This window comes from Pestalotiopsis fici (assembly GCF_000516985.1).
Source record: "Pestalotiopsis fici W106-1 unplaced genomic scaffold PFICI_Scf_2, whole genome shotgun sequence".
Classification (NCBI taxonomy): Eukaryota; Fungi; Ascomycota; class Sordariomycetes; order Amphisphaeriales; family Sporocadaceae; genus Pestalotiopsis; species Pestalotiopsis fici.
Window position 1 is genome coordinate 1,269,243 of NW_006917092.1, and position 22,049 is coordinate 1,291,291.

At 49.5% G+C, this 22,049-nt stretch overlaps 10 protein-coding genes across 10 annotated transcripts; 6 read left to right on the forward strand and 4 right to left on the reverse strand.

Annotated features, from left to right (window-relative positions):
• Positions 1-385: 385 nt before the first annotated feature.
• Positions 386-1,127, reverse strand: PFICI_02570 (uncharacterized protein; the record flags this gene model as incomplete). The annotated part of the gene is made up of 2 exons (XM_007831151.1): positions 386-918; positions 995-1,127. The coding sequence occupies 2 exons, from the start codon at positions 1,125-1,127 to the stop codon at positions 386-388; spliced, it is 666 nt and encodes a 221-aa protein (XP_007829342.1).
• Positions 1,128-2,321: 1,194 nt separating this feature from the next.
• PFICI_02571 (uncharacterized protein) lies at positions 2,322-3,169 on the forward strand (the record flags this gene model as incomplete). Its single annotated transcript, XM_007831152.1, has 2 exons — positions 2,322-2,674; positions 2,734-3,169. The coding sequence occupies 2 exons, from the start codon at positions 2,322-2,324 to the stop codon at positions 3,167-3,169; spliced, it is 789 nt and encodes a 262-aa protein (XP_007829343.1).
• A 426-nt stretch (positions 3,170-3,595) lies between these two features.
• On the reverse strand, positions 3,596-4,861 carry PFICI_02572 (uncharacterized protein; the record flags this gene model as incomplete). Its single annotated transcript, XM_007831153.1, has 1 exon — positions 3,596-4,861. One exon carries the CDS (start codon positions 4,859-4,861, stop codon positions 3,596-3,598), a length of 1,266 nt encoding a protein of 421 aa, XP_007829344.1.
• A 649-nt stretch (positions 4,862-5,510) lies between these two features.
• On the reverse strand, positions 5,511-6,672 carry PFICI_02573 (uncharacterized protein; the record flags this gene model as incomplete). The annotated part of the gene is made up of 4 exons (XM_007831154.1): positions 5,511-5,933; positions 5,990-6,155; positions 6,218-6,483; positions 6,538-6,672. The coding sequence occupies 4 exons, from the start codon at positions 6,670-6,672 to the stop codon at positions 5,511-5,513; spliced, it is 990 nt and encodes a 329-aa protein (XP_007829345.1).
• Positions 6,673-8,883: 2,211 nt separating this feature from the next.
• On the forward strand, positions 8,884-10,605 carry PFICI_02574 (uncharacterized protein; the record flags this gene model as incomplete). The annotated part of the gene is made up of 4 exons (XM_007831155.1): positions 8,884-9,070; positions 9,133-10,133; positions 10,198-10,335; positions 10,405-10,605. 4 exons carry the CDS (start codon positions 8,884-8,886, stop codon positions 10,603-10,605), a joined length of 1,527 nt encoding a protein of 508 aa, XP_007829346.1.
• Positions 10,606-11,609: 1,004 nt separating this feature from the next.
• On the forward strand, positions 11,610-12,548 carry PFICI_02575 (uncharacterized protein; the record flags this gene model as incomplete). Its single annotated transcript, XM_007831156.1, has 3 exons — positions 11,610-11,669; positions 11,738-11,990; positions 12,055-12,548. 3 exons carry the CDS (start codon positions 11,610-11,612, stop codon positions 12,546-12,548), a joined length of 807 nt encoding a protein of 268 aa, XP_007829347.1.
• Positions 12,549-13,322: 774 nt separating this feature from the next.
• On the forward strand, positions 13,323-15,652 carry PFICI_02576 (uncharacterized protein; the record flags this gene model as incomplete). Its single annotated transcript, XM_007831157.1, has 7 exons — positions 13,323-13,398; positions 13,457-13,651; positions 13,704-14,251; positions 14,303-14,573; positions 14,629-14,801; positions 14,869-15,055; positions 15,111-15,652. 7 exons carry the CDS (start codon positions 13,323-13,325, stop codon positions 15,650-15,652), a joined length of 1,992 nt encoding a protein of 663 aa, XP_007829348.1.
• Positions 15,653-16,082: 430 nt separating this feature from the next.
• PFICI_02577 (uncharacterized protein) lies at positions 16,083-17,849 on the forward strand (the record flags this gene model as incomplete). Its single annotated transcript, XM_007831158.1, has 3 exons — positions 16,083-16,240; positions 16,296-17,353; positions 17,410-17,849. 3 exons carry the CDS (start codon positions 16,083-16,085, stop codon positions 17,847-17,849), a joined length of 1,656 nt encoding a protein of 551 aa, XP_007829349.1.
• Positions 17,850-18,030: 181 nt separating this feature from the next.
• On the reverse strand, positions 18,031-19,354 carry PFICI_02578 (uncharacterized protein; the record flags this gene model as incomplete). The annotated part of the gene is made up of 3 exons (XM_007831159.1): positions 18,031-18,790; positions 18,844-18,949; positions 19,036-19,354. The coding sequence occupies 3 exons, from the start codon at positions 19,352-19,354 to the stop codon at positions 18,031-18,033; spliced, it is 1,185 nt and encodes a 394-aa protein (XP_007829350.1).
• A 1,305-nt stretch (positions 19,355-20,659) lies between these two features.
• PFICI_02579 (uncharacterized protein) lies at positions 20,660-22,049 on the forward strand (the record flags this gene model as incomplete). Its single annotated transcript, XM_007831160.1, has 7 exons — positions 20,660-20,840; positions 20,910-21,081; positions 21,140-21,276; positions 21,330-21,384; positions 21,443-21,508; positions 21,563-21,692; positions 21,762-22,049. 7 exons carry the CDS (start codon positions 20,660-20,662, stop codon positions 22,047-22,049), a joined length of 1,029 nt encoding a protein of 342 aa, XP_007829351.1.

Consider the following 22,049-nt stretch of genomic DNA (forward strand, 5'->3'; position numbering starts at 1 on the left):
GACCATTGGAAAAATCATTATGTTGGCGCATGATCAAGAGCATTAATTACGACCTTGGGCTCTTGTTGAATTTCTCGATTTGCATTTAGACAGCAGGAAGCATTCCGCGACGATAACGTTTGATCTGTTTTTGGATGACGACCATGATATAGGAGGATTCAATGTGCGTCATCTCGAGCTTTGCATTGCATTTCCTTTAGTCTTTTCTTTACGAGCATGGCTGACCGCGTTGTCGCTACGTTAGATAAATGCGCATGATACCCCCATCTTTTTATATGAATATTTTTGTCATTATACATCATTGGTTTCTGTGAGCTCGTCGTCTTGGTCATATTGTAGAAGAGACTTAAAAGTCTTGAGCAATGATTGAGAGAAGTGTAGACTTTTAAATACCCATGCCCGTAGCAAACAACATCGCCACTCCTAGGAATACAGCCAGAGCAGCATTATTGGCAGATACAGTCTGGGCGCCACTCGTCGTGTTAGATGCCGATCCAGAACCCGTCGAATTGGCATCAGTAGACTGATTTGCCGAGACGACGACCGAAGATTGCGTGGTATTGACACAAACGCCATCAGCAGGGCCCGGGGCGTCGGTAACGAGAATAACATCGGCGCAGTTGTACAAGGCACTGCCGGAACGGCCCGAGGTCACGACCTGGATACTGGCATTGGTGCCATTGGCGATGCTGCTGCCGCTGCCGCCCTTGGGAAGCTCGAGCCGCGGCAGGCAAAAGGTGCCGTTGCCCGTCACGTTGAGAAACTCGGGCGTCAGCGAAATGTTGAAATTGGTCACATTGTTGCCCAGTCCGAGATTGACAAAGACGTAGGTCCAGGCGTGGTGCAGCTCGAGGGACACGGCGCCGCCGGTGAGGGGCCACTGCGTGCGATTTCCTGTTCCGTCGGGAACGTTGGCGCCTTTGGGGAGGAAAGTGCGTTAGTGACTGTTGTTTTGGGGATTGAAAATGATGGAATCGCTGTGGGTTCAACTCACAAGGGTAGTCGTATTGGGAGTAAGGGCCGTCCTCGACAGTTAGTGTGTCGGCACGCCACTCGGGATATTCGATGCCAAAGTGAGCGGTGATGAGCTGAGCGGCAGCGAGAAGGAGGTAGACGGAAAACTGCATCTTTGCGTTTGCTCAATGTCTTGTTGTCTGGTTCTTGACAATTGAAATGAGGCAAGTGTCATTTGAGTAGTCGCAAACAAGACCAATTTGTGGTAGAAGCTCATGCGGGCATTGGAGATTTATAGACAGTCAAGACCCAGGCAAAGAGAGAGCTGAACACCCCAAGGTTGATTCTTGTGCTTCAAAGATTGCCTGTTGTTTGCATTGCGCCATGTCTAGAGCTGCAGTATAAGCCGGCCGTCCTGGCTCTGCGGTACTAGAAGCACAACGTTATAATCAAGCTTACTTGACGCCAATCAGAGTGCGGCAAGAGCAGCCAGAGGCGGGACAGTGGCGTGTGGGCGTTGTAGTATGTAGTGGAATATTTGCTCAAACGCTCTCATACGCGTAGGGAGCTTGAGGTAGTACATTGAGTTGTCTAAAGATGTCATTGTCCGTGAGTTATCAATTGGTTTTCTTTTCTGATGATCGAAGAAGCTGGTAGTCCGATTGCTAATTCTTGGACGTGACAGCACTTGTAAATACTGTATGGATCTAACCGTAGGTATATATAAAGAATGTATACGGACAATCACTTTCAATGACACACTTCAATTTACCCCTCGGGAGAATAGACCATCTCAAAAAAGGTGTCGCGACTTTTTAAACTATAAGTATAGTAGGTCTTGGTCATTCATCAATCACGGGATGCTGGAACTCGTCGTTCCTCAAGCAGTATATCCGAGGTGTTGTGGAGGCGAGAGCTTGAGCAACACTAGGCTTTCAAGGACTTGGCGGCGGTCGCTCGAGAGGATGGACGTACTGCGGCCTTGTACAGAATGCGCAACATTGGGAATTTGACTGACCCAATTCTGATACTGATTGAGGTTCTGCATTTTATAGTCGAGGAAAATATAACGAATGACAGCAAAGTATGGAACGATATTGTGGACGCGAGCCTTACCATGGTGTCCGTATTCCGTCTGCGGTGACGAAAGCCGGCGCCAGGTCTGGACAGCGCAGAACGCAAACTGCCCCTCACTTTCCGGGGGCCGGGCCAGCCTCTTTTGGACTCTCTGGTAACGCCTTGTTACGGAATACCATGAGATATAATTGATTCGACTCCTTCTCAAAGACTGCAAATAGCCAAAACATCTCAGCACAAAATTGTACTCATCAGGTCATCTGTAGATTTATCGCAAGGCTTACTTCAAAATGGCGGACGAGGCTGGGGACCTTCAGACCATCCGCCGGAAGCTGATTTCTGGCTCCCATATACTGCACTATCACAACGTCCTGGACGCGTACGGGCACCTATCATGTCGGCACCCATCCAACCCTGATGTCTTCATCATGTCGCGAGAGGCCGCACCAGGCACCATTTCGTCGCCGGAGGATCTCGTGGAATATCATGTGTCCAACGCGGAACCCGTCAATCCTAGTGCAGCCAAGGGCTTCGTGGAGAGGCATATCCACAGCGAGATTTACAAGCAGTATCCCACCACCAAGGCTGTACTTCACAGTCACGCCGATTCTGTGATTCCATACACTATTAATGGCGTGCCCATGTAAGCAGGCCAATTTCCAAAAGTTTATCGTGAACATTTCCTTGGCTGACTATACCTAGGCGACCCTGCTACCACATGGCAGGCTTCTTAGGTCATTGGGTAAACGTGTTCGATATTGCCTCGGCGTACCAGCCCGGCGACAAGCGGGACATGCTAGTACGGAGCGAGCACCTAGGCGCGGCACTGGCGCAGTGTTTCGCCTTTGAGCAGTCAGTGGTGCTGATGCGGGGCCACGGGTTCACGGCCGTGGCCGACAGCATCGAGGAGTGCGTACTGCGAGGCGTCTACACGCTGCGCAACGCGGCCATCCAGACGGCGTCGCTCACCACGCTCGCCGCCTACGGGAGCCGAGACGGGCCCCTGCAGCCCATCAAGTATCTCAGCCCCGAGGAGGCCCAGGCTGCGCGGGAGATGACGGCGTGGTCGGCGCAGCGGCCCTGGAAGTTGTGGGTCAAGGAGGTGGAGGCCTGTAGTTTGTATCAGAATATCGCTTGAGAAGAACAATATTGAGAGGTTCATTCGACTTGTCGTATTGAAGTAACTGCACAAGTAGTACATTACCTTCAAAGCAGACTACTTACTTGTAAGCTTTGAAGTACATAGTCATCATACTTTGAGCACGGTTGGTGATAGGAAGGAGTCGCTTGCCCGTCCAAATCATCATGCTTGCCAATGAGTGTCTTTAGAGATATTAAGAGATCTCCATTTCCGGCTTCATCATCCATATTCACCGTCTCCTCGCCCCTGTAGCAAAGGAAACGGGGAGAGGGACAGGAAAGAAACAAGGGAGAAAGAAAAAGAAAAAGTGAGAGGGGCTATTTTAGACTCTTACAGAATATGCAAGCAAAATAATCAAGCCGCCTGGTTCATAGATTGGACAAGAAGCATAATTATTATTGAAACGCTGCATGGTAATTAACATTAGACAATACAGTGAAGAGGCTTGAAAGGCATATTTTTCATGAGCCTAGCAGACTCAAACTTGTTGATTTTGTCGACTCGCTTTTCCCTCACAGCAATCGTGTACTCTTCAATAGTCTCTCTGATTTTACGACCAGCAGCCTCAGCACCTTCCCAACTGAGAGCTGCGTAATGCTGCACAACTTTAGGCAGATGGCCATAAGGAACCGATAAACATTTGGCCCCAACGATGCCCATTCGTTCCGCTCCAGTCTTGCGAATGACGTAGAGGTAGAGATATTCCCATGCTGTCCTGTTGCCATCGATGCTAATGCTGTACATGCGAATGCACTCAAGAGTATCCGTGTGCAGATCTAGGAACTTTGAAAAGTCGACCCCGTCTTGAATACAATGCTCCAGGCGGAGTTGTTTCAACTGGGACATTCTAGTACCGTCCTTACTGGCCAATGCAATTGGGTAATCGATAGCTCCGACCATGACCAAATTCTCGAGGTTCATGTACGATGTGAAAGGCAGCTGGTAATGCTTGTTGAGACAAATACAGAGCTCCAACGTGCGTATACTCCGCAAGAGATTTGGGTTCTGTGGGAGAACCCTCCTGGGTTTGCCGTCACAGAGAAGGCACATCGTGTCTAGGGAGTGAGGCAAGCAACCAGCAATTCTGAACAGGGAATTCATAACCAAGCTGTGGCCCTGCTTCAGGAGAGTGAAGTGGGGGCGTGTCAGTTTATTGACGCGCATGACGACACGTCGCGTCTTTCGTCTTTGCCAAGGATTATCAGCATCCACCTCCAATGTTTCGTCGTCGATCTCCAGTTTCTTGAGCTTTGGAAAACTGGAGAGGACAACTCTGAGGGTGTTGTCAAGATTTAAGCCCCAGATATCCCTCATTCTGTCGTTGTACCGCTCTTCTTTCCTGTATCTTTTTCCGACTTCCTTCTCTGTGGTCCTCAAGGACTCGTCAAAGTAATAACCCATGGCGTCAAAATATTCCTTCTTGTAGGACTCCCAACTCAAAGGTCTTCGAAGGACTAAGTAGTTTGTGGAAATGACAAGATGACGGACAGTTTCAGCAAGGTCTTTGGTATTGGCGATTTTGGAAATTTTGTCCATGTGGCCCGGCGAGATGTGAATGCAGAGTTTTTGATGGCTATACTGCATTCCGACGGCGTTGAACATCCGTGACACAACTCTCAATTTTGCAGCGTCGCGCTGGGAAAGGTGGGAGAAAATCATGAGCATGAGCTCTGTCGGAAGTTTGTCCATGATGACTATGTACTGGGTTGCTTAGCGATGCTTATTTGTTGGTGTGTAACATGCGGTGACTGAAACGCTTCGAAGACCTGGTCCCGTCCGACCCGTTAGAAAGGGGGTCACGGAATGAAGTCATTGTCCACCGCATTACTCACCAAGGTCTAGTGTAGCAATGTTGAGATGAAAACATATGTTATAACACTAAGAAAAGAGCCCGGCTTTGGCGGCGCGACGTTTTCCGATCAGAGTATACTGTGAAACTGCTGGTGAACAAAATCAAATCTCTATTTGGATGGCGCAAGTGCACAAAAACAATCCGCGTGTACACTTTTCGGCGCGCCGGGTATGAAGGAAACTAATCTCAAGGCTGGGCAAGTTTGTTTGCAAAAGAAATATGGACAGGAGCTCCTTGGGTACCAGCGATCTCTGGTGACTGAGCAGGAGCGATGACAGATGAAGATGTCAAATCGTGGCGGACAGAACGAGTGAAGGTACACAATGTATGTTTTGCCATCAAATCTTCAAGTCTTCTCAAAGACCGAGGGAACAAGAAGACTATCTACGCGAACACATATGCACGTAGCAACGTTCAAAAATAGGAAAATTGTGTGACATTTGAGAACTACACCCAATGTTCACAATAGGTATTGAAGGCTACCGTCTAAGCCAAAAACCCTTGCCGATACGGGTAGTTCTTTTTAAAGGCTTCTGCAATTTCAGACCTGGTTGCGACCCATACGCCTTCCTTCTGGCTGATGTACTCTGCAAACTGCTTCAACGCAGCAAAGCGCCCGGGCCTGCCAATAATCCGGCAGTGAAGGCCAATGGTCATCATCTTGGGCATGCCTTCCTGCCCCTCCTCGTACAGCACGTCAAATGCATTCTTTAGATGAACAAAGAAGCCCTGGGGGTCGCGGAAACCAGAGCCTGCCGTGTGAAATTTAAAGTCGTTGCAGTCGTACGAGTACGGCACCATTAAGCAGCCCTTGGGGTTCGCCGATTCCTTTTCATGGTTGAGGTCGATCCAGTAAGGGACGTCGTCGGCGTACGTGTCGCTCATCCACTCTAGCGTCTCGCCCATTTCCTAAGCATCCGTTAGCACGAACGCACTCGGCACCACCGGACAGGATCAGCACTTACCTCGTATACCTGAGGTACAAGGGTGCGCGAGTGAGGGCTGTTGCGGCCATAGTACCAGCCCCTTGGTGCATACCCGCTAAGACTCTTCAACGAAGTAACAGCCTTTCGGATGTATTCTTTTTCCTTGTCGACAGACATGTCGTGATACTCAATCCATCGGTAGGCACTGGCACAACAATCAGTTCTCCATCAATTGGCCGATGATGCTACGAAGCACGCAATACTTACTGAGACGCAATATCATGACCTTCCTCCACACACCTTGTGACGACTTCTGGTTGTTCCTCAACCGCCTGCGCGACGGCATACAGAGTGAACTTCATCTTCAAAGCATTGAACATCCTGAAGAGTCTCCAGAAGCCAACGCGGCTTCCATACTCATACTCGGACTCGACATTGTAGTTGCGCTCGTTTACTCTGGGAGGTCCTCCAGGGTTCTCACGCAGATTGGGCTCCGATATGCCATCGCCACGCAGCACGCTACGCTCGCCTCCCTACAGACTTTTATTAGTCTAGTATGCTCGTCCCCTGGAGTGCAGAGCCAGTACCTCTTCATAGTTGATCACAAACGACACGGCAATCTTCGCATTGTTGGGCCATTTTGGGTCCAGCCCCTTTTCGCCATAGCCCTTGAAGTCGCGATCGTACCCATAGAGGGGATGCGCGTGGTAAACTTCAGGCATAATGCCGCGGTATTGACGAGGAAGGCAATGGGGCTGAAAATTTGTTCGACCTTTGGTCACGGAAGAAGAGAAAAGGGCTGCAAAGTGATGCGATGGGAATGAATGTAGTAGATTATCGATTCTTCAATGTCGACGACAAGAAAGTCATCGGCCCCTCCTACAGAATGCCTTATGTTCATCAGCCCATTTTGACCGTATCTAACCGTCCATGTCAATTGGCGACAATAGTCTAATTGGACTGCGACGGTGAGCGAACACCTTGGGCGTAGCAACCCCCGTCTGTCGGACCTTACGCTTCTGTCTCTACTATGCGGATGAATGTTCCGTGGCGGGCTGCATTACGGCAACGAGAGCTCATTCGATGGACCTCCGCATTTCAAGCCCCGATAGTGGTGCGGTGCCGGCAATGGTAGATCGTCGCGTGTCGGTGCAGGCCGAAGTACACTATGCACAATTGGCGGAGGTTGCGCTCCAGGCGGCGGGTGTCCGACGGCGTCTCCGATTTTCCTTCGGTGTCTGCCGATGAGAGGGGGAAAGCTATGGTTCCATGATTGCTCTGATTCGCTGTTTCTGGTGATTTGCATCCTATAGTCATGCTCCGGTCTACACGAATTCCTTTTCCGGGGACGGTATTCGCCATGATTCCTGTAACCAAGTATCAATCAAGTTGTGTATTTGAATCAGGTTATGAGCAAGTAGGAACTTAGGATCACACTCCATGTGGGAAAGGCGTAGCTCAATATAGATACACAATTTATGCATGCCGATAGTCGACGCGCTTTTCAATCGTATGATGAATGCAGATGAAACACTTCTCCCATCTTACTCATTTTCTCCAAGGATTTAATTGTGCTTGTGTTCTTAGCGTTTGCGAGTCTTTTCATAAGTTTTTGTCGATACTCATTATTGGCCTGGCTTTGTTTCCCGCATCAATACTCACGTTCTCGGCTTGGAATCAGGGCAGAAAACTTAACAGTGTCGACCTTTTCGTGTTCCTCTCTGTCTCTGCATTTGGTCTGACCAGGCGCGTGTTGCCATGACTCAGGGACAACATAGTCCCAAGACCAGGGTTGACAGCGATTGCAGGTCGGAAAGGGAAAGAAAAAACTCAAGAAAGAAGAATGAGCTTGGCCACCGCGAGCATTGAGCGATTCGCTGATGTCACCCTCCAAGATTTGGTGGCTGGGGTCGCCCCAAATCGCTCACTTGTATTCCGGGGTATTTTGCCAGGGATGTGAGTATAAACTTCCGTCGGTCCCGCATTACCGTCCGACCATTTGCGCAATTCCCATTGGTACCCGTGTTTTGTATAAAGAAGCTTTCCCGTGTGACTACCGTATGAGCATGATGTTTGCTGTGAGTTGACGTTCTTACAACTTCATTGTCTCCTTGCCCGTATTACGTGTACATTCAAATAAGTATAGATGGACGCAACAGCTTTGTCGGCCTTTTTGTTATTTCTTTGCCTTAATACACCTCGCCAATGTTCAACTGGCGTTGTTCAAGATTAGGAACATCAAAATGAGGGCTCGCTGTTGTGACGTTTCTGCCACTGCTTGGCCCATGTTATACTGCTCCAAAAATGAATGCCTCGCATACATCGTGGCTCCCGAAAGACCGCTTAATAATACAAAATGTATCCGCACTGCAAGCTAGAAATGCCGGCGCTATGGGCTAATACCCGCTATGGAGCCTTTGACCCCAGGTGATCGGCAGTATGCACTTTGAAGTTTGGCCAATGCTCATGCTTGCACTGCTTTTTACTGAGTCCAATGAGTCGTACTTCGTACACTGCTTGAAATCCGCCTGTCTGTGGGAAACGAGTTGAAAACTTTCAATTTGCACGTCCAATGGGTACACTTCCTGTAAGTCCGCGAGCGAATCACGGTCTTACTGCTCCAGCTCCACTCAAGATGTTGTTCTTGAAGAGCAGTCAACTTCCCGAACCACCGAGCTTTTGCGTGACGCTTCACACAGGGCCGCAATACGAACACAGAGCTACGATATACCATGCACTGATTTGCCCTACACCGTGTGTGATCGCTTTGTCGAGTCCAGCATGCTCTTTGATTGCTCAGAGAACGGAGGACGGAGAACTTGATTGAACTATACGCCGACGTTCCGCGGAACCATTTAATATATAAACCTGCAAACCCACAATCGTTTTGCATTTTCGTGACAAGATTCTATACACAAATTCCCCACGCAGATATGTCTCTTCAATTATTGCTACTTCCCGTGGTGGGAATAATCATCTTTAACCTGCTGCGCGCACTAATCACTCCACTACGGTCTGTTGGCGGACCATTCTTGGCGCGCTTCACTGACCTCTGGTATGCCTGGCGTGTACGTGTTGGACGATTTGAGTTTGAAAATCTTGAGCTGCATAAGAAATATGGTAACGCAAATTCCGCCACTGACTATAACAAGGATGACAAAAAGCTTCTAACGAGTCCCAAGGAACAATCGTTCGCTATGGCCCCAATCGATTCAGCTTCAATGATCCAGAGGCCTTGAAAATCATCTACGGTCCAGGTTCGCAGTTCCGCAAGTCAGACTGGTATAGCGCCCACAACGTACCCAAGCCAGAAGCTTATGAGAGATGGAGCATGTTCTCGACAACGGATCCCAAACAGCACTCGGAGCAGCGCAAGCCGTTTACCAACGCCTATTCAATGACATCTCTCGTGTCATTCGAACCCTATGTTGACGACTGCGCCAACATATTTGAGCAGCGGCTGACCGAGGTTGCCGGCACTCCCGTGCCCATCGACTTTGGCCACTGGCTGCAGTGCTATGCCTTTGATGTCATTGGCGATATTACGTTTGGAGAGCGATTCGGCTTCCTCGACAGCGGCCGCGATATAGGAGGCGTCATGGCGGCCCTCGACGGCTTTTTCGGTTATGCCAGCACAGTCGGGGTCTTTCCGAGTCTGCATCCTTATCTTTTCAAACTTCAGGGACTACTCGCGGGCAAGGAGGGAACGGGCTTCAACTACGTCAACAACTTTACCCAGTCACAGATCAACAAGTTCCGCGATGATCCCAAGCGCGCCGAAGTGGCCTCTCTGCAGGATGAAGGTTCTATGGAAACGCTGCTGGCCAAGTTCTTCAAGCGAAACCAAGAAGACCCCAACCGCTTCACTTCATACCACGTTTTCATTGGATCCGGACAGAATGTCGGCGCCGGTTCCGACACGACGGCCATTAGTCTCTCGGCCACGTTTTACTACCTCTTGAAGAATCCCTCTACGCTCCAAAAGCTCCGTGAAGAAATCATGACCAAGGAAGAGCAAGGCCAACTTTCGGAGCAACCAACGTTCAAAGAGACTTTGAATATGCCATACCTGCAAGCCGTGATCAAGGAATCCCTGCGACTGCATCCGGCGACGGGTTTGCCCTTGGAGCGTGTCGTCCCCGAGGGCGGCGCCACCATTTCCGGACGCTTCTTCCCAGCAGGAGTGAGTAATCATTTCGAAATTCCATGAGTCGGATATGGACCGCGCTAATTGACATGATGCTTAGACCATTGTCGGCGTCAACACTTGGGTCGAACATCGCAATCCCAAGATTTGGGGCGATGATGCGAGCGAGTTCAAGCCAGAGAGATGGCTTATTGACGATGCCGAGAAACTATCTTTTATGAATCGCCACTGGATCCCCGTAAGACATTCCGCAGCTTTCAAAAATGGTATCGTGTTTTGCTAATCACTAGTGATGCCTTTTTATTAGTTTGGCGTTGGGTCACGAGTTTGCATTGGCAAGAACATTTCATTACTCGAGATGCAGAAGCTCATCCCGCGGGTGATTCGCAAATTCGATTTGGAAATTGATGGCCCTAGAGACAAGACCTGGAAGACAATAAACCGGTGGTTTGTCAAACCGCAAGACTTTAAGGTTCAGGTCGTTTTGAGAGAAAAGCAAACTAGATAGACACTGCAAATAGCAGTTTTAACTGGTTTGACTTGGTCTTCCCAAACTCATAAACAATATAAGTTTGATGCGTTGACGACAAAGAGGCTACGCATTCGGGACCAACTTTTTCTAACACCTGTATAAGCCCCCTTGCACATCAACCGGATTTGCCTGACCTTTACCAACCCAAGTACACAGCAGCATATGAAAGAAATGGGCATTCTTCCACAGCGAGACAAGGAGCCTGGCGTACAAAAGCTCTTGACGCTATACATCAATTTAATAAACCGGTAGGGGACGAACGCACCCAACATTCAGCTGTGGTGGAGTCTGTTCAGTCAGTCCCATTACGTATTCACTATCCGTCGCTCTGCCCTAAGGATAACATGACTAACATGAACATATTTGTTTCATCCGAATTGGTGTAACGGTCAACATTTCGCGTTTTCAAGATGTATATCTAATGATCCGCGGAGCTCGGGGTTCGATTCCCCGATTCGGAGTTCTGAGTATAATGTATTTCATATTTCTTTTTCTTTTTACTATTCCCAAATCAAATAATCATTTGTTATTTTTTGTTCATTTGCCGTAGACCCGTGTGAACATGCGACTTGAAAAGGTCTTGATTCAATGCAAAAGGTATCGCATAAGATTTTCACAGGTGTGAGTATCAGTATAGTCTGACTTGCTGGAGCAGCTAGTGGTCGTGTGACATATCTCTGGAGCCAAGTCATAAATGATGCCATAAAGTCCCAATTAAGACCTGTCTGAGAGGTTGGTCATAAGATTTTGTATAGGCAGATCACTTATCCGGACAAGACAGGGTGCCTGATTGCTAGTCTATTAGCGCCGCATGCCTCTCGGAGCGTCTGACCGAGACAAATGCTCGCGAGCCACGACCGAGGTTGTATTGCGCCAATCGCCAAGTTCTAACGGGTAAGTACATAAATTCAGACCTGATGAGGGGGTGATATTTGCTGACGATCGGCCCAGTATTGGATACTAGATACGCAAAGAAAATCATGGCAATGGTCGCACAGAACAATTTGCTGCTCAAGGCAGCTTCTAAGCAACTCTGCAAGGTCAGTCGCTACTAGGTATCCGCCGAGATTGAATACTATGGAAACCGAAAGCTGATTAGTGCACCTAGGCTTTCGGCATCAGACTCGTAAAAGACACCCAGATCGTCCAATTAGCCAAGAATGCTTCCTTTGACGCCCTCTTCATTGATTTAGAGCACTCGACACTCTCCCTCGAAGATGCGGGCAACCTCTGCCGGACCGGCTTGCAGCTTGGCATCACTCCGTTTGTGCGAGTCCCCTGGAAGTGTGGGGACGGGTTCGTCCAGCGTGTGTTAGACGCCGGGGCCATGGGCGTTGTGTTTCCGCATATACAGTCACAGAGTCAGTTGTAACATGCAGAGGTACAGACGAGACACGATACGATATACTAATTCATAAATACCAGGTGATGCCGAGCAAGCGGTTGCAATTTCAAAATACCCTCCATTCGGAAGACGGTCAATGACGGGGTCTTTGCCCACGTTCGGACTCAGGAAAACACCCGCCAGTACAATCATGGCCGAAAGCAACGCCAATTTATCCTCGGTGCTCCTGATGGTGGAAACCAAAGAGTGTGTAGCCAACATTGATGCCATTGCGTCGGTAAAAGGCGTAGATGTCCTTCTCGTCGGTTCAAATGACCTGTCTCTCGAGCTAGGAGTGCCTGGGGAATACAAAAGTAGAGAGTTTCAATCGGCACTGGAGACAATCAGTCAGGCGTGCAAAAAGCACGGCAAGATGCTCGGATTTGCGGGCGTCTATGAAAATCGCGAGCTGCAAGAATGGGCGATTCAGAAGCTGGGTGCTGGTTTCATTCTCGGACAGCAGGATTCGGGGCTTCTGGCCAGAGCGTCTGTGGAAGTGGTGAATGCTCTGGAGGCGATTGAGGGCAGACAATGAAGTAGCAGATGGCTCTAGTCCTATGGGATGTTGGATATGTGTTGGCTGCTCGATGCAACTGAAGCAATGTCATTGGATGTAGAGGATCATTCACTATACATGCCGCACCGAGGAAGCAAATATAACCATGTACGAAGCGAGGTATATAGATCAACCAACCTCTTATCGCAACACAAATACCTACACTGCGAGCTTGGTGGTTTGAGCGCTATTAGACTTGGCTAGTCGGTGTCCCTTGGACCAATAGCCAGTGCTACTAGGCCTTGCCGCCCCCAGGCCCGCCTATGGGTCCTCGTTAGCCTCATGATTTAGGTGCTAAAATTGGGGGTTTGGCGTTGCAAATGAGCCTGTATTCATCAGCCTTTGGGCGTAAAACAATCCACTGTCGCACCACCCAGAGTTCAACTTGGGTTTCCAAATGCATTCGCGCGCAAACTTGCTTGCAAGATGCACATCAATCAACACGACCGATAGTAGACTACCTCATACATTGCACTTTGATATCCAAACATCCATATGATTCTACCATCAGGATGAGCTCCCCGCAGGCTCTTACCAACGGTGGCACCACGTCGGCGTCGTCGCGCCCCAAGAAAACAAATCACGCGTGCCGACGTTGTCGAGAGCGCAAGGTCAAATGTTCAAGTGACCACCCATGTCGCGCCTGCACCAACCGCCGTGAGGAATGCGTCTTTGAACAAGAAGACAGAAAGGTCGTTGTTTCCGAAAGGCAAGATATAAGGGCCCAACCCATAATACTCCTCGAAGCTAATAATGCCTGGCAGATATCTGGCCGAGTTGAAGAGGAGATCTGGCGATGATGGTGAAATTTCACGCCCCAAGCGCGCCCGTAAGCTAGACTCAGTATTGATTTCAATGCATGGCAAGATGGTAGCTAACCATTCAAGGCCATGTGCCGTCACAAGAAACTGATGGCTTGCTGCCACGAGCTCCGACAGATTGCTCAGACGAACCTGGTCGCCTTGAAGAAGTTTCCCGTGATACTCTCAATGGCAACAAGAGTACTCAGTCCGTACCTCCTATTGTAAATCCCTTGGCTAGCGGTCTCGCCGAGTTTGTAACGGATAACAACGGCAGAAAATGTTTGTACACTTCGAGTATGACTACGGATCAGCTTCACTAACCTTGTAGCAGGCTTCCTTGGGCCTTCCTCAACTTGGGCTTATAGTCAGCAAGTCATGCAGATGATTAAGCGACACTTGCCTGATGGCGAAACAAGGAAAGTTCCCTTTAACCCAGACGGCTCCGCCTTTGTCATAGAGTCCCCGGCCATCAAGCCCACTGGACCTCTGACTATGCAGCAACTCCCGTCACTAGACTTTGGCTTGTATTTAGTAAATGCAGTCAAGTTTCGCCTGGGTCAGCTTTATCATGTGTTTGATGAGCAAACCTTCATGCCCAAGCTGTATGATTTCTATTCAAACGGTGGTCCGAGCCGCGAGCCTCTACTCGAAGATAGGCTTTGGTACGTACAATACCTAACAATCACGGGAATTGGCCATGCCCTCCTTTTCGAGTTCATTGAGGAGAAGCCAGCTGGTTTCGTTCTCATCGCTAGAGCCCTCGAGCTTCTTCCGGATATATTGCGCCTCTACCAAGATCCCTTATTATCAATCGAGATTCTTTGTGGCTTGGCACTATATCTTCAGTGTATGGACCATCGTAACAGTGCCTATGCCCATGTGAGTACCATGGAAGCGTAGACTAAGACTCGTGAATCTGACTTGTTACAGATAGGGCTGGCCCTACGCCTAGCTCTAAGCAAAGGATTGCATCGTGAGATGGCATCTGTTGATATGAACCATGCTGAAACTCGGCGCCGCCAAGCTATCTGGTGGACCGTCTATATCCTAGATCGAAAATTTTCATCTTTAATGGGAGCACCGACCTCTATACACGACGAGGACGTGACAGTCCCTCTTCCTGGACCTGTCAATTCACACGCCGTCAAAGGCCTAAGTGTACATGTTGCAGTATCCAGGCTACTTGCCCAGGTCGTCAACTGTAAGCCTGGCACGACACTATTCATTCGTTCCATCTGCTGACGTTGTATGGCAAGCTATATATGGTGTGGATGGCAAAGTTGGCCCATCGTTTCTGAGAAATATGCAGGGGGTGCTGCGAAGTATGGCAGCTCTCGTACCCGAACTGGAACGAGCTTTTGAAATTAAACTCGATAGCTCCAGGCCAATATCGCGTGTTGCTGCGACCCTCAATCTGTATTATCACCAGGTATGGCTGCCCCTCTTGACAGTTTTTCATCAAAGGTTGAATGTTCAATAATTGACCACGAGAAAAGTGCATCGTACTTGCGACGCGGCCACTACTCATGTGTCTTTTGCGAAATTTTCTCGAACAGAGAAACTCGGAGAAAGTTTCACGGAAGGAGGTCACAGAGCCAATTAAAGCACTTCTCAAAGCCTCGCGGGACTCGGCCACAAAGTCTCTCGCTATTTTAGCCGTTCTGCAGTCTCAGCAGCTTCTAGGTAAGTATCAGTTTCATTTCTAAATAGTCAGCCCTCGCTTATCTCTGCGTATCAGACGTCTTTGTGCCTTTTGACTTAGAAAGCACCTTTTCTTGCGCATTCGTGCTGTCTCTCATGTCCACACTACCTTCAATTCCTGCACAGGACATATTTTATGTTGATAAAAGCTTTGCAATACTCAACTACATGATACAACGGGGCAATCGCGTCGCTGAATATCGGAAAGGCGAACTGGAAAACCTTTTTGGATTTCTAGAAGCGCTGCGAAACAGTACCGATCAGGTGAATCATGCGGAGTCTAGCGACAATACTGCCGAGTCTATGCAGACACCTGGTATCAGTATAGCCAGAACGAACGATGCATTGATGCACCCACCAGAGTCAAACATGGGCGCGCTAGAAAGCACTCTGGGGCCTTTGAATGGACTCTCCCCAGATACGATGCTTTTGATAGCAGGCCTTCTTGATTGGGAGCCGACGGATGATCTCTTCCAGTACCCTCTCTCTACTGAGTGGCTGTGGGCGGAGCCTCAAGTCCTGCACTATACAGCTGATGCTGCCACCAAAACTACAGAAGGTGCTTCTGGGAACAGCTGAGACGCACTCAATAGATCTATCAATGCAATCTCAAAGAACATTATACGACTTTGGCAGGCTATCCCAGACAGCGATTGTTCCTATCTGCATGTCCTTCCCCTCGGTCGTCAAGTTAGTACCCTGGCTCTAGAAGTGTTCGGTCTGAATTGCCGAACTCTATGACTGTGTCGATTTTATGACTACTAGGTACCTGGGCACCTGTACTGTTTCTAGTCAGCGACTCGGTCATTGTTTCCGAGCTTCAAAGGCTTCGGTGCCCCACTCCGAACTAGCTGATTTAGCTACTACTGATAACGGTGCTGTATAGTCCCAGCAATGGCTGCTAGGCTAGGGATTATATCTCCATGGTTTGGGCCTCTAGGCCTTTGCATGTGCCAAATCCACGACTCAATACATCCTCACCAAACGAATCACGTCAACTGTTTTCGACATGAACAGCGACCCTGAGAAACAGTCACCGCAGGAGGATGGCCTCTCGCGAAGCGCTTCGAACACGAATGGCCGCGAGTTGCACAAAGGCCTTGAGGGCCGTCATGTAACCATGATTGCCCTCGGTGGATCTCTTGGTACTGGACTCTTGATTGGAACGTACGCATCGCTTTTTCCTATTCTTGGAAAGCTCCAGCTGATTTTTTTCTCATAGAGGCTCTGCCCTAGTCAAAAGTGGCCCAGCGGGCATCTTGATAGACTACTCCATTGTCGGTTGCCTCGTCTTTCTCATCATGGCTGCTCTCGGCGAAATGATATCGTACATGCCGCTCTCCCAAGGCTTTGGTGGCTATGCCAGTCGCCTCGTCGACCCTTCCCTCGGCTTCGCGACCGGATACTGCTATTTCTTCAAATACCTTCTTGCCACTCCAAATCAGCTTTCGGCTTTGGCTTTGATCGTCAAATACTGGGTCGGCGACCGCGTTTCGCCCGCTGTCTTCATCACTATCGCTCTGGTCCTTATTCTGTTGATCAACAGCATTAGTGTAAAGACATTCGGAGAATTCGAATTTTGGCTCTCGTCACTCAAGGTGGTCATCATCTTGGGCGTTATTTTCCTATTATTGATTCTGGCGGCCGGCGGTGGCCCGACGGGCGATTGTCCCGGGTTCCGCTACTGGAGCGACCCTGGCGCCTTTGCCGAGTATAAGGTTGACGGAGCCAAGGGACGTTTCCTCGGGCTTTGGAGTGCATTGGCGACCGCCGTCTATGCGTTTTCAGGCACCGAGCTTGTCGGAGTCACCGTGGGTGAAGCCAAGAATCCGCGCTTGAACATGCCCAAGGCGGTCCGCATGACCTTTTTTCGTATTCTCTTCTTTTACATCATTTCTGTCTTTCTGCTCGGGATGGTAGTTCCATATAATTCTACTGATCTGGCTTTTGCTGTGGGTTCCAAGACCTCGGCGGCGGCCTCGCCCTTTGTTGTGGCCATCAAACTGGCCAAGATCACGGGCCTCGATCACGTCGTCAATGCCTGCCTGCTTGTTTTTGTCTTCTCTGCCGCCAATTCGGATATTTATATCGCTTCTCGTACACTCTATGGTATTGCAGCAGACGGCAAGGCACCCCGCATCTTTACCTTTACCTCCAAAAACGGTGTTCCCATTATTGCTTTGGGCGTTTGCGGCGCCTTTTGCTGCCTGGCTTACATGTCCGTTGCCACGGGTGGTGCTACGGTATTCGGATACCTAACCAATGTTGTCACCATTTTTGGTATGTATACAGTCTTGTCTCTCAGTAAATTCAAGATCATCAACTAACGGTCCAAGGCCTCTTGACCTGGGTTTCGATCCTGGTTACTCACATTTGTTTCCGCCGTGCTCGAACGGTCCAACGCATCGACGCTGCTTACATACCGTTTGAAGCACCCTTTGGTACCATGGGCTCTTATGTTGCATTGGTCCCTTTGATTGTTATTATTTTGACCAAGGGCGCAGATGTCTTTGTTGGCCAATTTGACTACAAGAACTTTATTGTGGGATATATTGGAATACCCGTTTATCTTGTCTGTATCTTTGGTTACAAGCTTGTGAAAAGGCCCAGTCGCGTCACGTCGGCTACTGCAGATCTGGTCACCGGCGTACCGACCATGACGGTAGCCGAGGAAAGGGCACAGTTTGAAGCGGAAAGAAAGGAAAAAGAAGCTGCTCACTCCCACTCCGGCATGCTGGTAAAAGTCTATAGGAGGACATTTGCGTATCTGTTTTAGTTGGGAAGAACGAAAAACCCAAGGCAGGAGAGAGTGAGAGTGGACACTTGGAATTCAACAATTTAAATCGTTCATGATTGATGTTCGAAGGTTCAATGTTGTAACTATGTTCAAGTTCATCCAACGAGATACTTGCACTATCAGCCAAGGAAGCATTCCTTTGCCAACCACTCCCCCGTATTCAAGCAAGCTCGGCCGCAATCACGCTCTCAACTGCTCGGAAATGTCTGGCTATACTCACGACTTTGAAGCCGGCCTTGGCCAACAGCTCCTTCCAATGCCCTTCGGTTCTTTCCAGGCCCGATACAATGTTCATGAGCTGCAAATCCAGCGTGGTCATGAGACTGCTGGCATCCCGCGCGGGAAGCACGATCTCGTAGATTAGCAGCTTGGAGTAGCCCTTTGTCATGGCGGCGGCTGCATTCTGGAGGATGCGCACGCACTCGGCGTCGGGCCAGTCGTGGCAGACGGCATGGAAAAAGTAGGCGCGGGCGCCGACGAGAGGCTGCGGCGTAAAGAAGTCGTAGGCCTGCTTGACGATGCGGGCGTCGAGGTGCTCGATATCCGCGGCCACGACGTTGGGCAGGTCCTGCACGAATAGCACGTCGGGCGGCAGATCTGGGTGGCGGGCGAGGAGCTGCGCCGTGTCGAGGCCGTGTAGGCCGCCCACGTCGACAAACAGAGGCTTGGCAAGATCGGCGTTCTCTACAATCTTTCGTGTGTCGTACACTTCAGTCCAGTGCATCTTGTGGTTTCGCAGCGCTGTCATGAGCCCTTCGAAACTGTCCGCCTTGTGAGGCTCTCGCTCGCACAAGCCAAAAAAGTCAACGCCATTGACGTCGGTGTAGTTATCTGCCTTCTTGGTGTCTAGGGGCTCATGGTAGTTGTACTTTTGCAGGAGCCTTGGCAGGTTGACGCCGGTGATGATGGAGTGGTCAGTTCTATTCAAGTAAGCCTTTCTTGTTCAACCGCGTCAGTGACCGGGGAGACGTACCCAAAGTCAAGGATGTGGTGCAGATGCGAGGCCTCGTTACCGAGGGCCAATGAGAAGGCCGTGGGTCTCCATTTGTCGACGTCGGTTTCTTCTACTACATTCAATGCTGCGCAGTGTCTCAGGAGGCGTCCTTGAATCCAGATGAAAAGTGAGTACAGGGTTCCCAGCAGGGGCAGGTGAGAAGAATCCTACGCAGCAAATTGATATCGGCGTTGCCCTGTTGCTGACAAAGGGAAACAATATGTTCCAAACTTTGTTCGTCGGCAGTTTTATTTTCTTTGCATAACCGATACCACGCAGACCAGAGCCCGAGGTTACGCAGCGTCTGCAATGCAGCAATGAGCACGGGCGTCTCAAACGTCAGCGTCCACCCGCGCTCAAAGGGGGTCTCGATGCGGCTGAGCAATCGACGGGCCGCTTCCTTTGCTGCATAACGTTCTGTGTCGTTGGCAAACGACTCGAGCTGGATCGAGTCCAGGATCTCGGCCGCCTTGCGGACCGGTGTAGACATCGGTGTAGAGATTGATGAGCAGACAAGACCTGTCTGTGCGATGAAGGGCTCATGTTTGGCAATTTTAGAACGAGCGTGGTAAGAGACATTCAAATACGGACCATGAAGTAGAATCAGTATCAGATTCCGGATGCCAGGTTGTAGCTTCCGCTGCCAACGCCTTGCCGACAGGACAGACAGGAATTGATCTTCAAGGGTGCTGGTCTTTTTCCCTTGGCTGTTGTATGCTGCAGCATGCGATAATATGCACATAGGCGACGCAGACGTGGATGTATACATACTCCCTGCAGTGCTTGAAGGGCTGTCATCCACACTTACCATACGGCACTGGTTCCGGAAACGAGCATCCTTGTTCCCCGCGGGTGGGCCTTCATGGGATATCCCAACGGCTCGGCTAACATAACCGTGGCAAGGACACATCCTATTCGCAGCTTTCTTCGCAGCAACGGAAACACAAACAGAGAGAAGGAAGAAGAAGAGGGAGAGAAAACCCCCCACGTCCCAACGGAGCTATAAGCAGCCACAGCACAACCGAAATGCAATACTGTTCGTTTATACGTTTCCACCTTGTCAATTCCACCCAGAGAAGAGTTTGAAGACTGAGACAATCTCGAATTTGATCAATTAAAGTGTGCAAGGAGATATGCGCTATGTTATCTCAAGGTCAGCTTGAAGATCCAAAAGCAATGCGTGCCCGTTACCATCTGTGTTGCACATGCCACTGGAAAGTTTGCAAAGATATATTATTGGATAGCAGGAGCCGGGGGGTTCTAAGTGCAGTCAGGGAATCATGAATATATGCAGTCCAGTGGAGTCTGAGAGACGGGCCCTGCCGCTGATGGTTGGAAGTGGCTTTTCAAACCTGGGGATCAGAAGAGGTTTTCGTCAAGCCAAAAGCACACATTTCTAGGACTTGAATATGCTTTATACCCGGAAAGCAAGCCAAGGTTCCTTGGCATGCAACCATGACTGCTTTACTCGGGACTTTCAGTCTCAGATCGACCAGGCGGTCGGCCGACATAACGCCAAACCCGTTCATCTTCTACCTCTTCTGTTCCTCTCATTACAACCCATGTCAGTAGAATTGCACCATTGTGTCTGATATACCTAGGGAGGTGATTTGCGACAACAATAGACATTCGCGGCAAATGTTTTCAACTATACTCGAGGGAACACTCGACGTCAACACAAGGGTCAAGCCATAAATAAAGGGAAACCCCATAAGATGCTCACTCACATTGGTTCCTCCAGATTTCTAGAAGCATGCGTAAAGGGTTCCTGTCCAACACTCTGCAATAAGAAAAAATGGCCGACAACGCACTGGTGGAATGCCGAGCGGAATACGCTATCGGGACTCTAATATTTATACTAAGATGGTTTGCGCAATGGCGGGTCCGCGGAGCGCTCAGCTGGTCTTGGATTGACTGGTTTTCAATCTCCGCCTGGTTCTGGTTTACCAGTCTCTATATTGAGCTCGAGGTCATTTGTACGTCATCGCGAAACCCGTCCAAGTAGTCGATAAACACGGTAGAGTACTGAAAAAGACAATCAACAGGTGTATTAGGGGCTCCAGTAGGATTTACTCAAGAAATGCGCGAAGCCTTGACACCCCAGCAGCGAATTTCTTACGAGGCGGGCGCGAAGATCATGTTTTCATGCTTTTTCATACTCATCTTTCTAGTTTGGAGCTTGAAAGGCTGTTTGATTTTCTTGTTCCTGTCCTTGACGTGAGTTGAACCCCCGCGGAATCGCAAGCCGCGGCTGGAAATCTAACGGCAAGCCCAGACGCGACACCAGACTATATCGTTATGTACAAATTGTGGGCATCATCACAGCCTTGGCATGTCTCATGGCTACCATAACACAGGCGACGCATTGTTTGCCTTATCATCGAAACTGGCAAATACTGCCTGACCCTGGCAGTGAGTTGGGCCTACCGCAGACTGTTGATAATAGCAAGCTGATCCGGGTTCAGGAGAGTGCTCGACCGGCTACACAACTAATATTGTTATTGCCACTGGAAACGTGCTGTGAGTGTTCTTATTAATGTCCAAGCTAATACTTGAGACCATAAGCTAATATGAATAGTACCGATGTGCTTTTACTGGCTGTCCCCTTTTTGATGCTCCGTGATGTCAATATGAAATTTTGGCGGTAGGTTACTAGGAAAGATTGGGCAAGGACATGACTGACAATTCTCCCTGCAAGAAAAATACAGATTGGGTTCCTGCTGTCGTTGGGTCTATTCGTCATTGCAATGGCCATCACGAGATGCGTTCTCTCGATCGGAGACACCGCTGCTGTCGCCTTGGCATCCAGTTGGGCGCAGCGAGAAGCGGTAAGCCTTTGCCTTTATCCTTTTCCAGGCCCCATCAATTGGCAGATATTATCTAACACAAGAAAACAGCTCGTGGCTATATTTGCCGTCAATGCACCACTCATCAATCCGATACTGAGCATGGACTTTTGGAGAGTCACGAAACGATCATCACGAGACGCACCTGCCGACGACTCGGACCGCCAATCAGCTAGAAAAGAGCGACTCGGCAAGCCGAAATTTAATGACTTTACATTATATAAAATGACAAACCTCGAGACTACGAGCCGAGAAAGCACGACGGATTTGGTTGACAGGACAGCCGTGTCATTGGAAAGTGCGCCAGGTACTGCCAAGACTCAGGTCAGCACGTGTTAG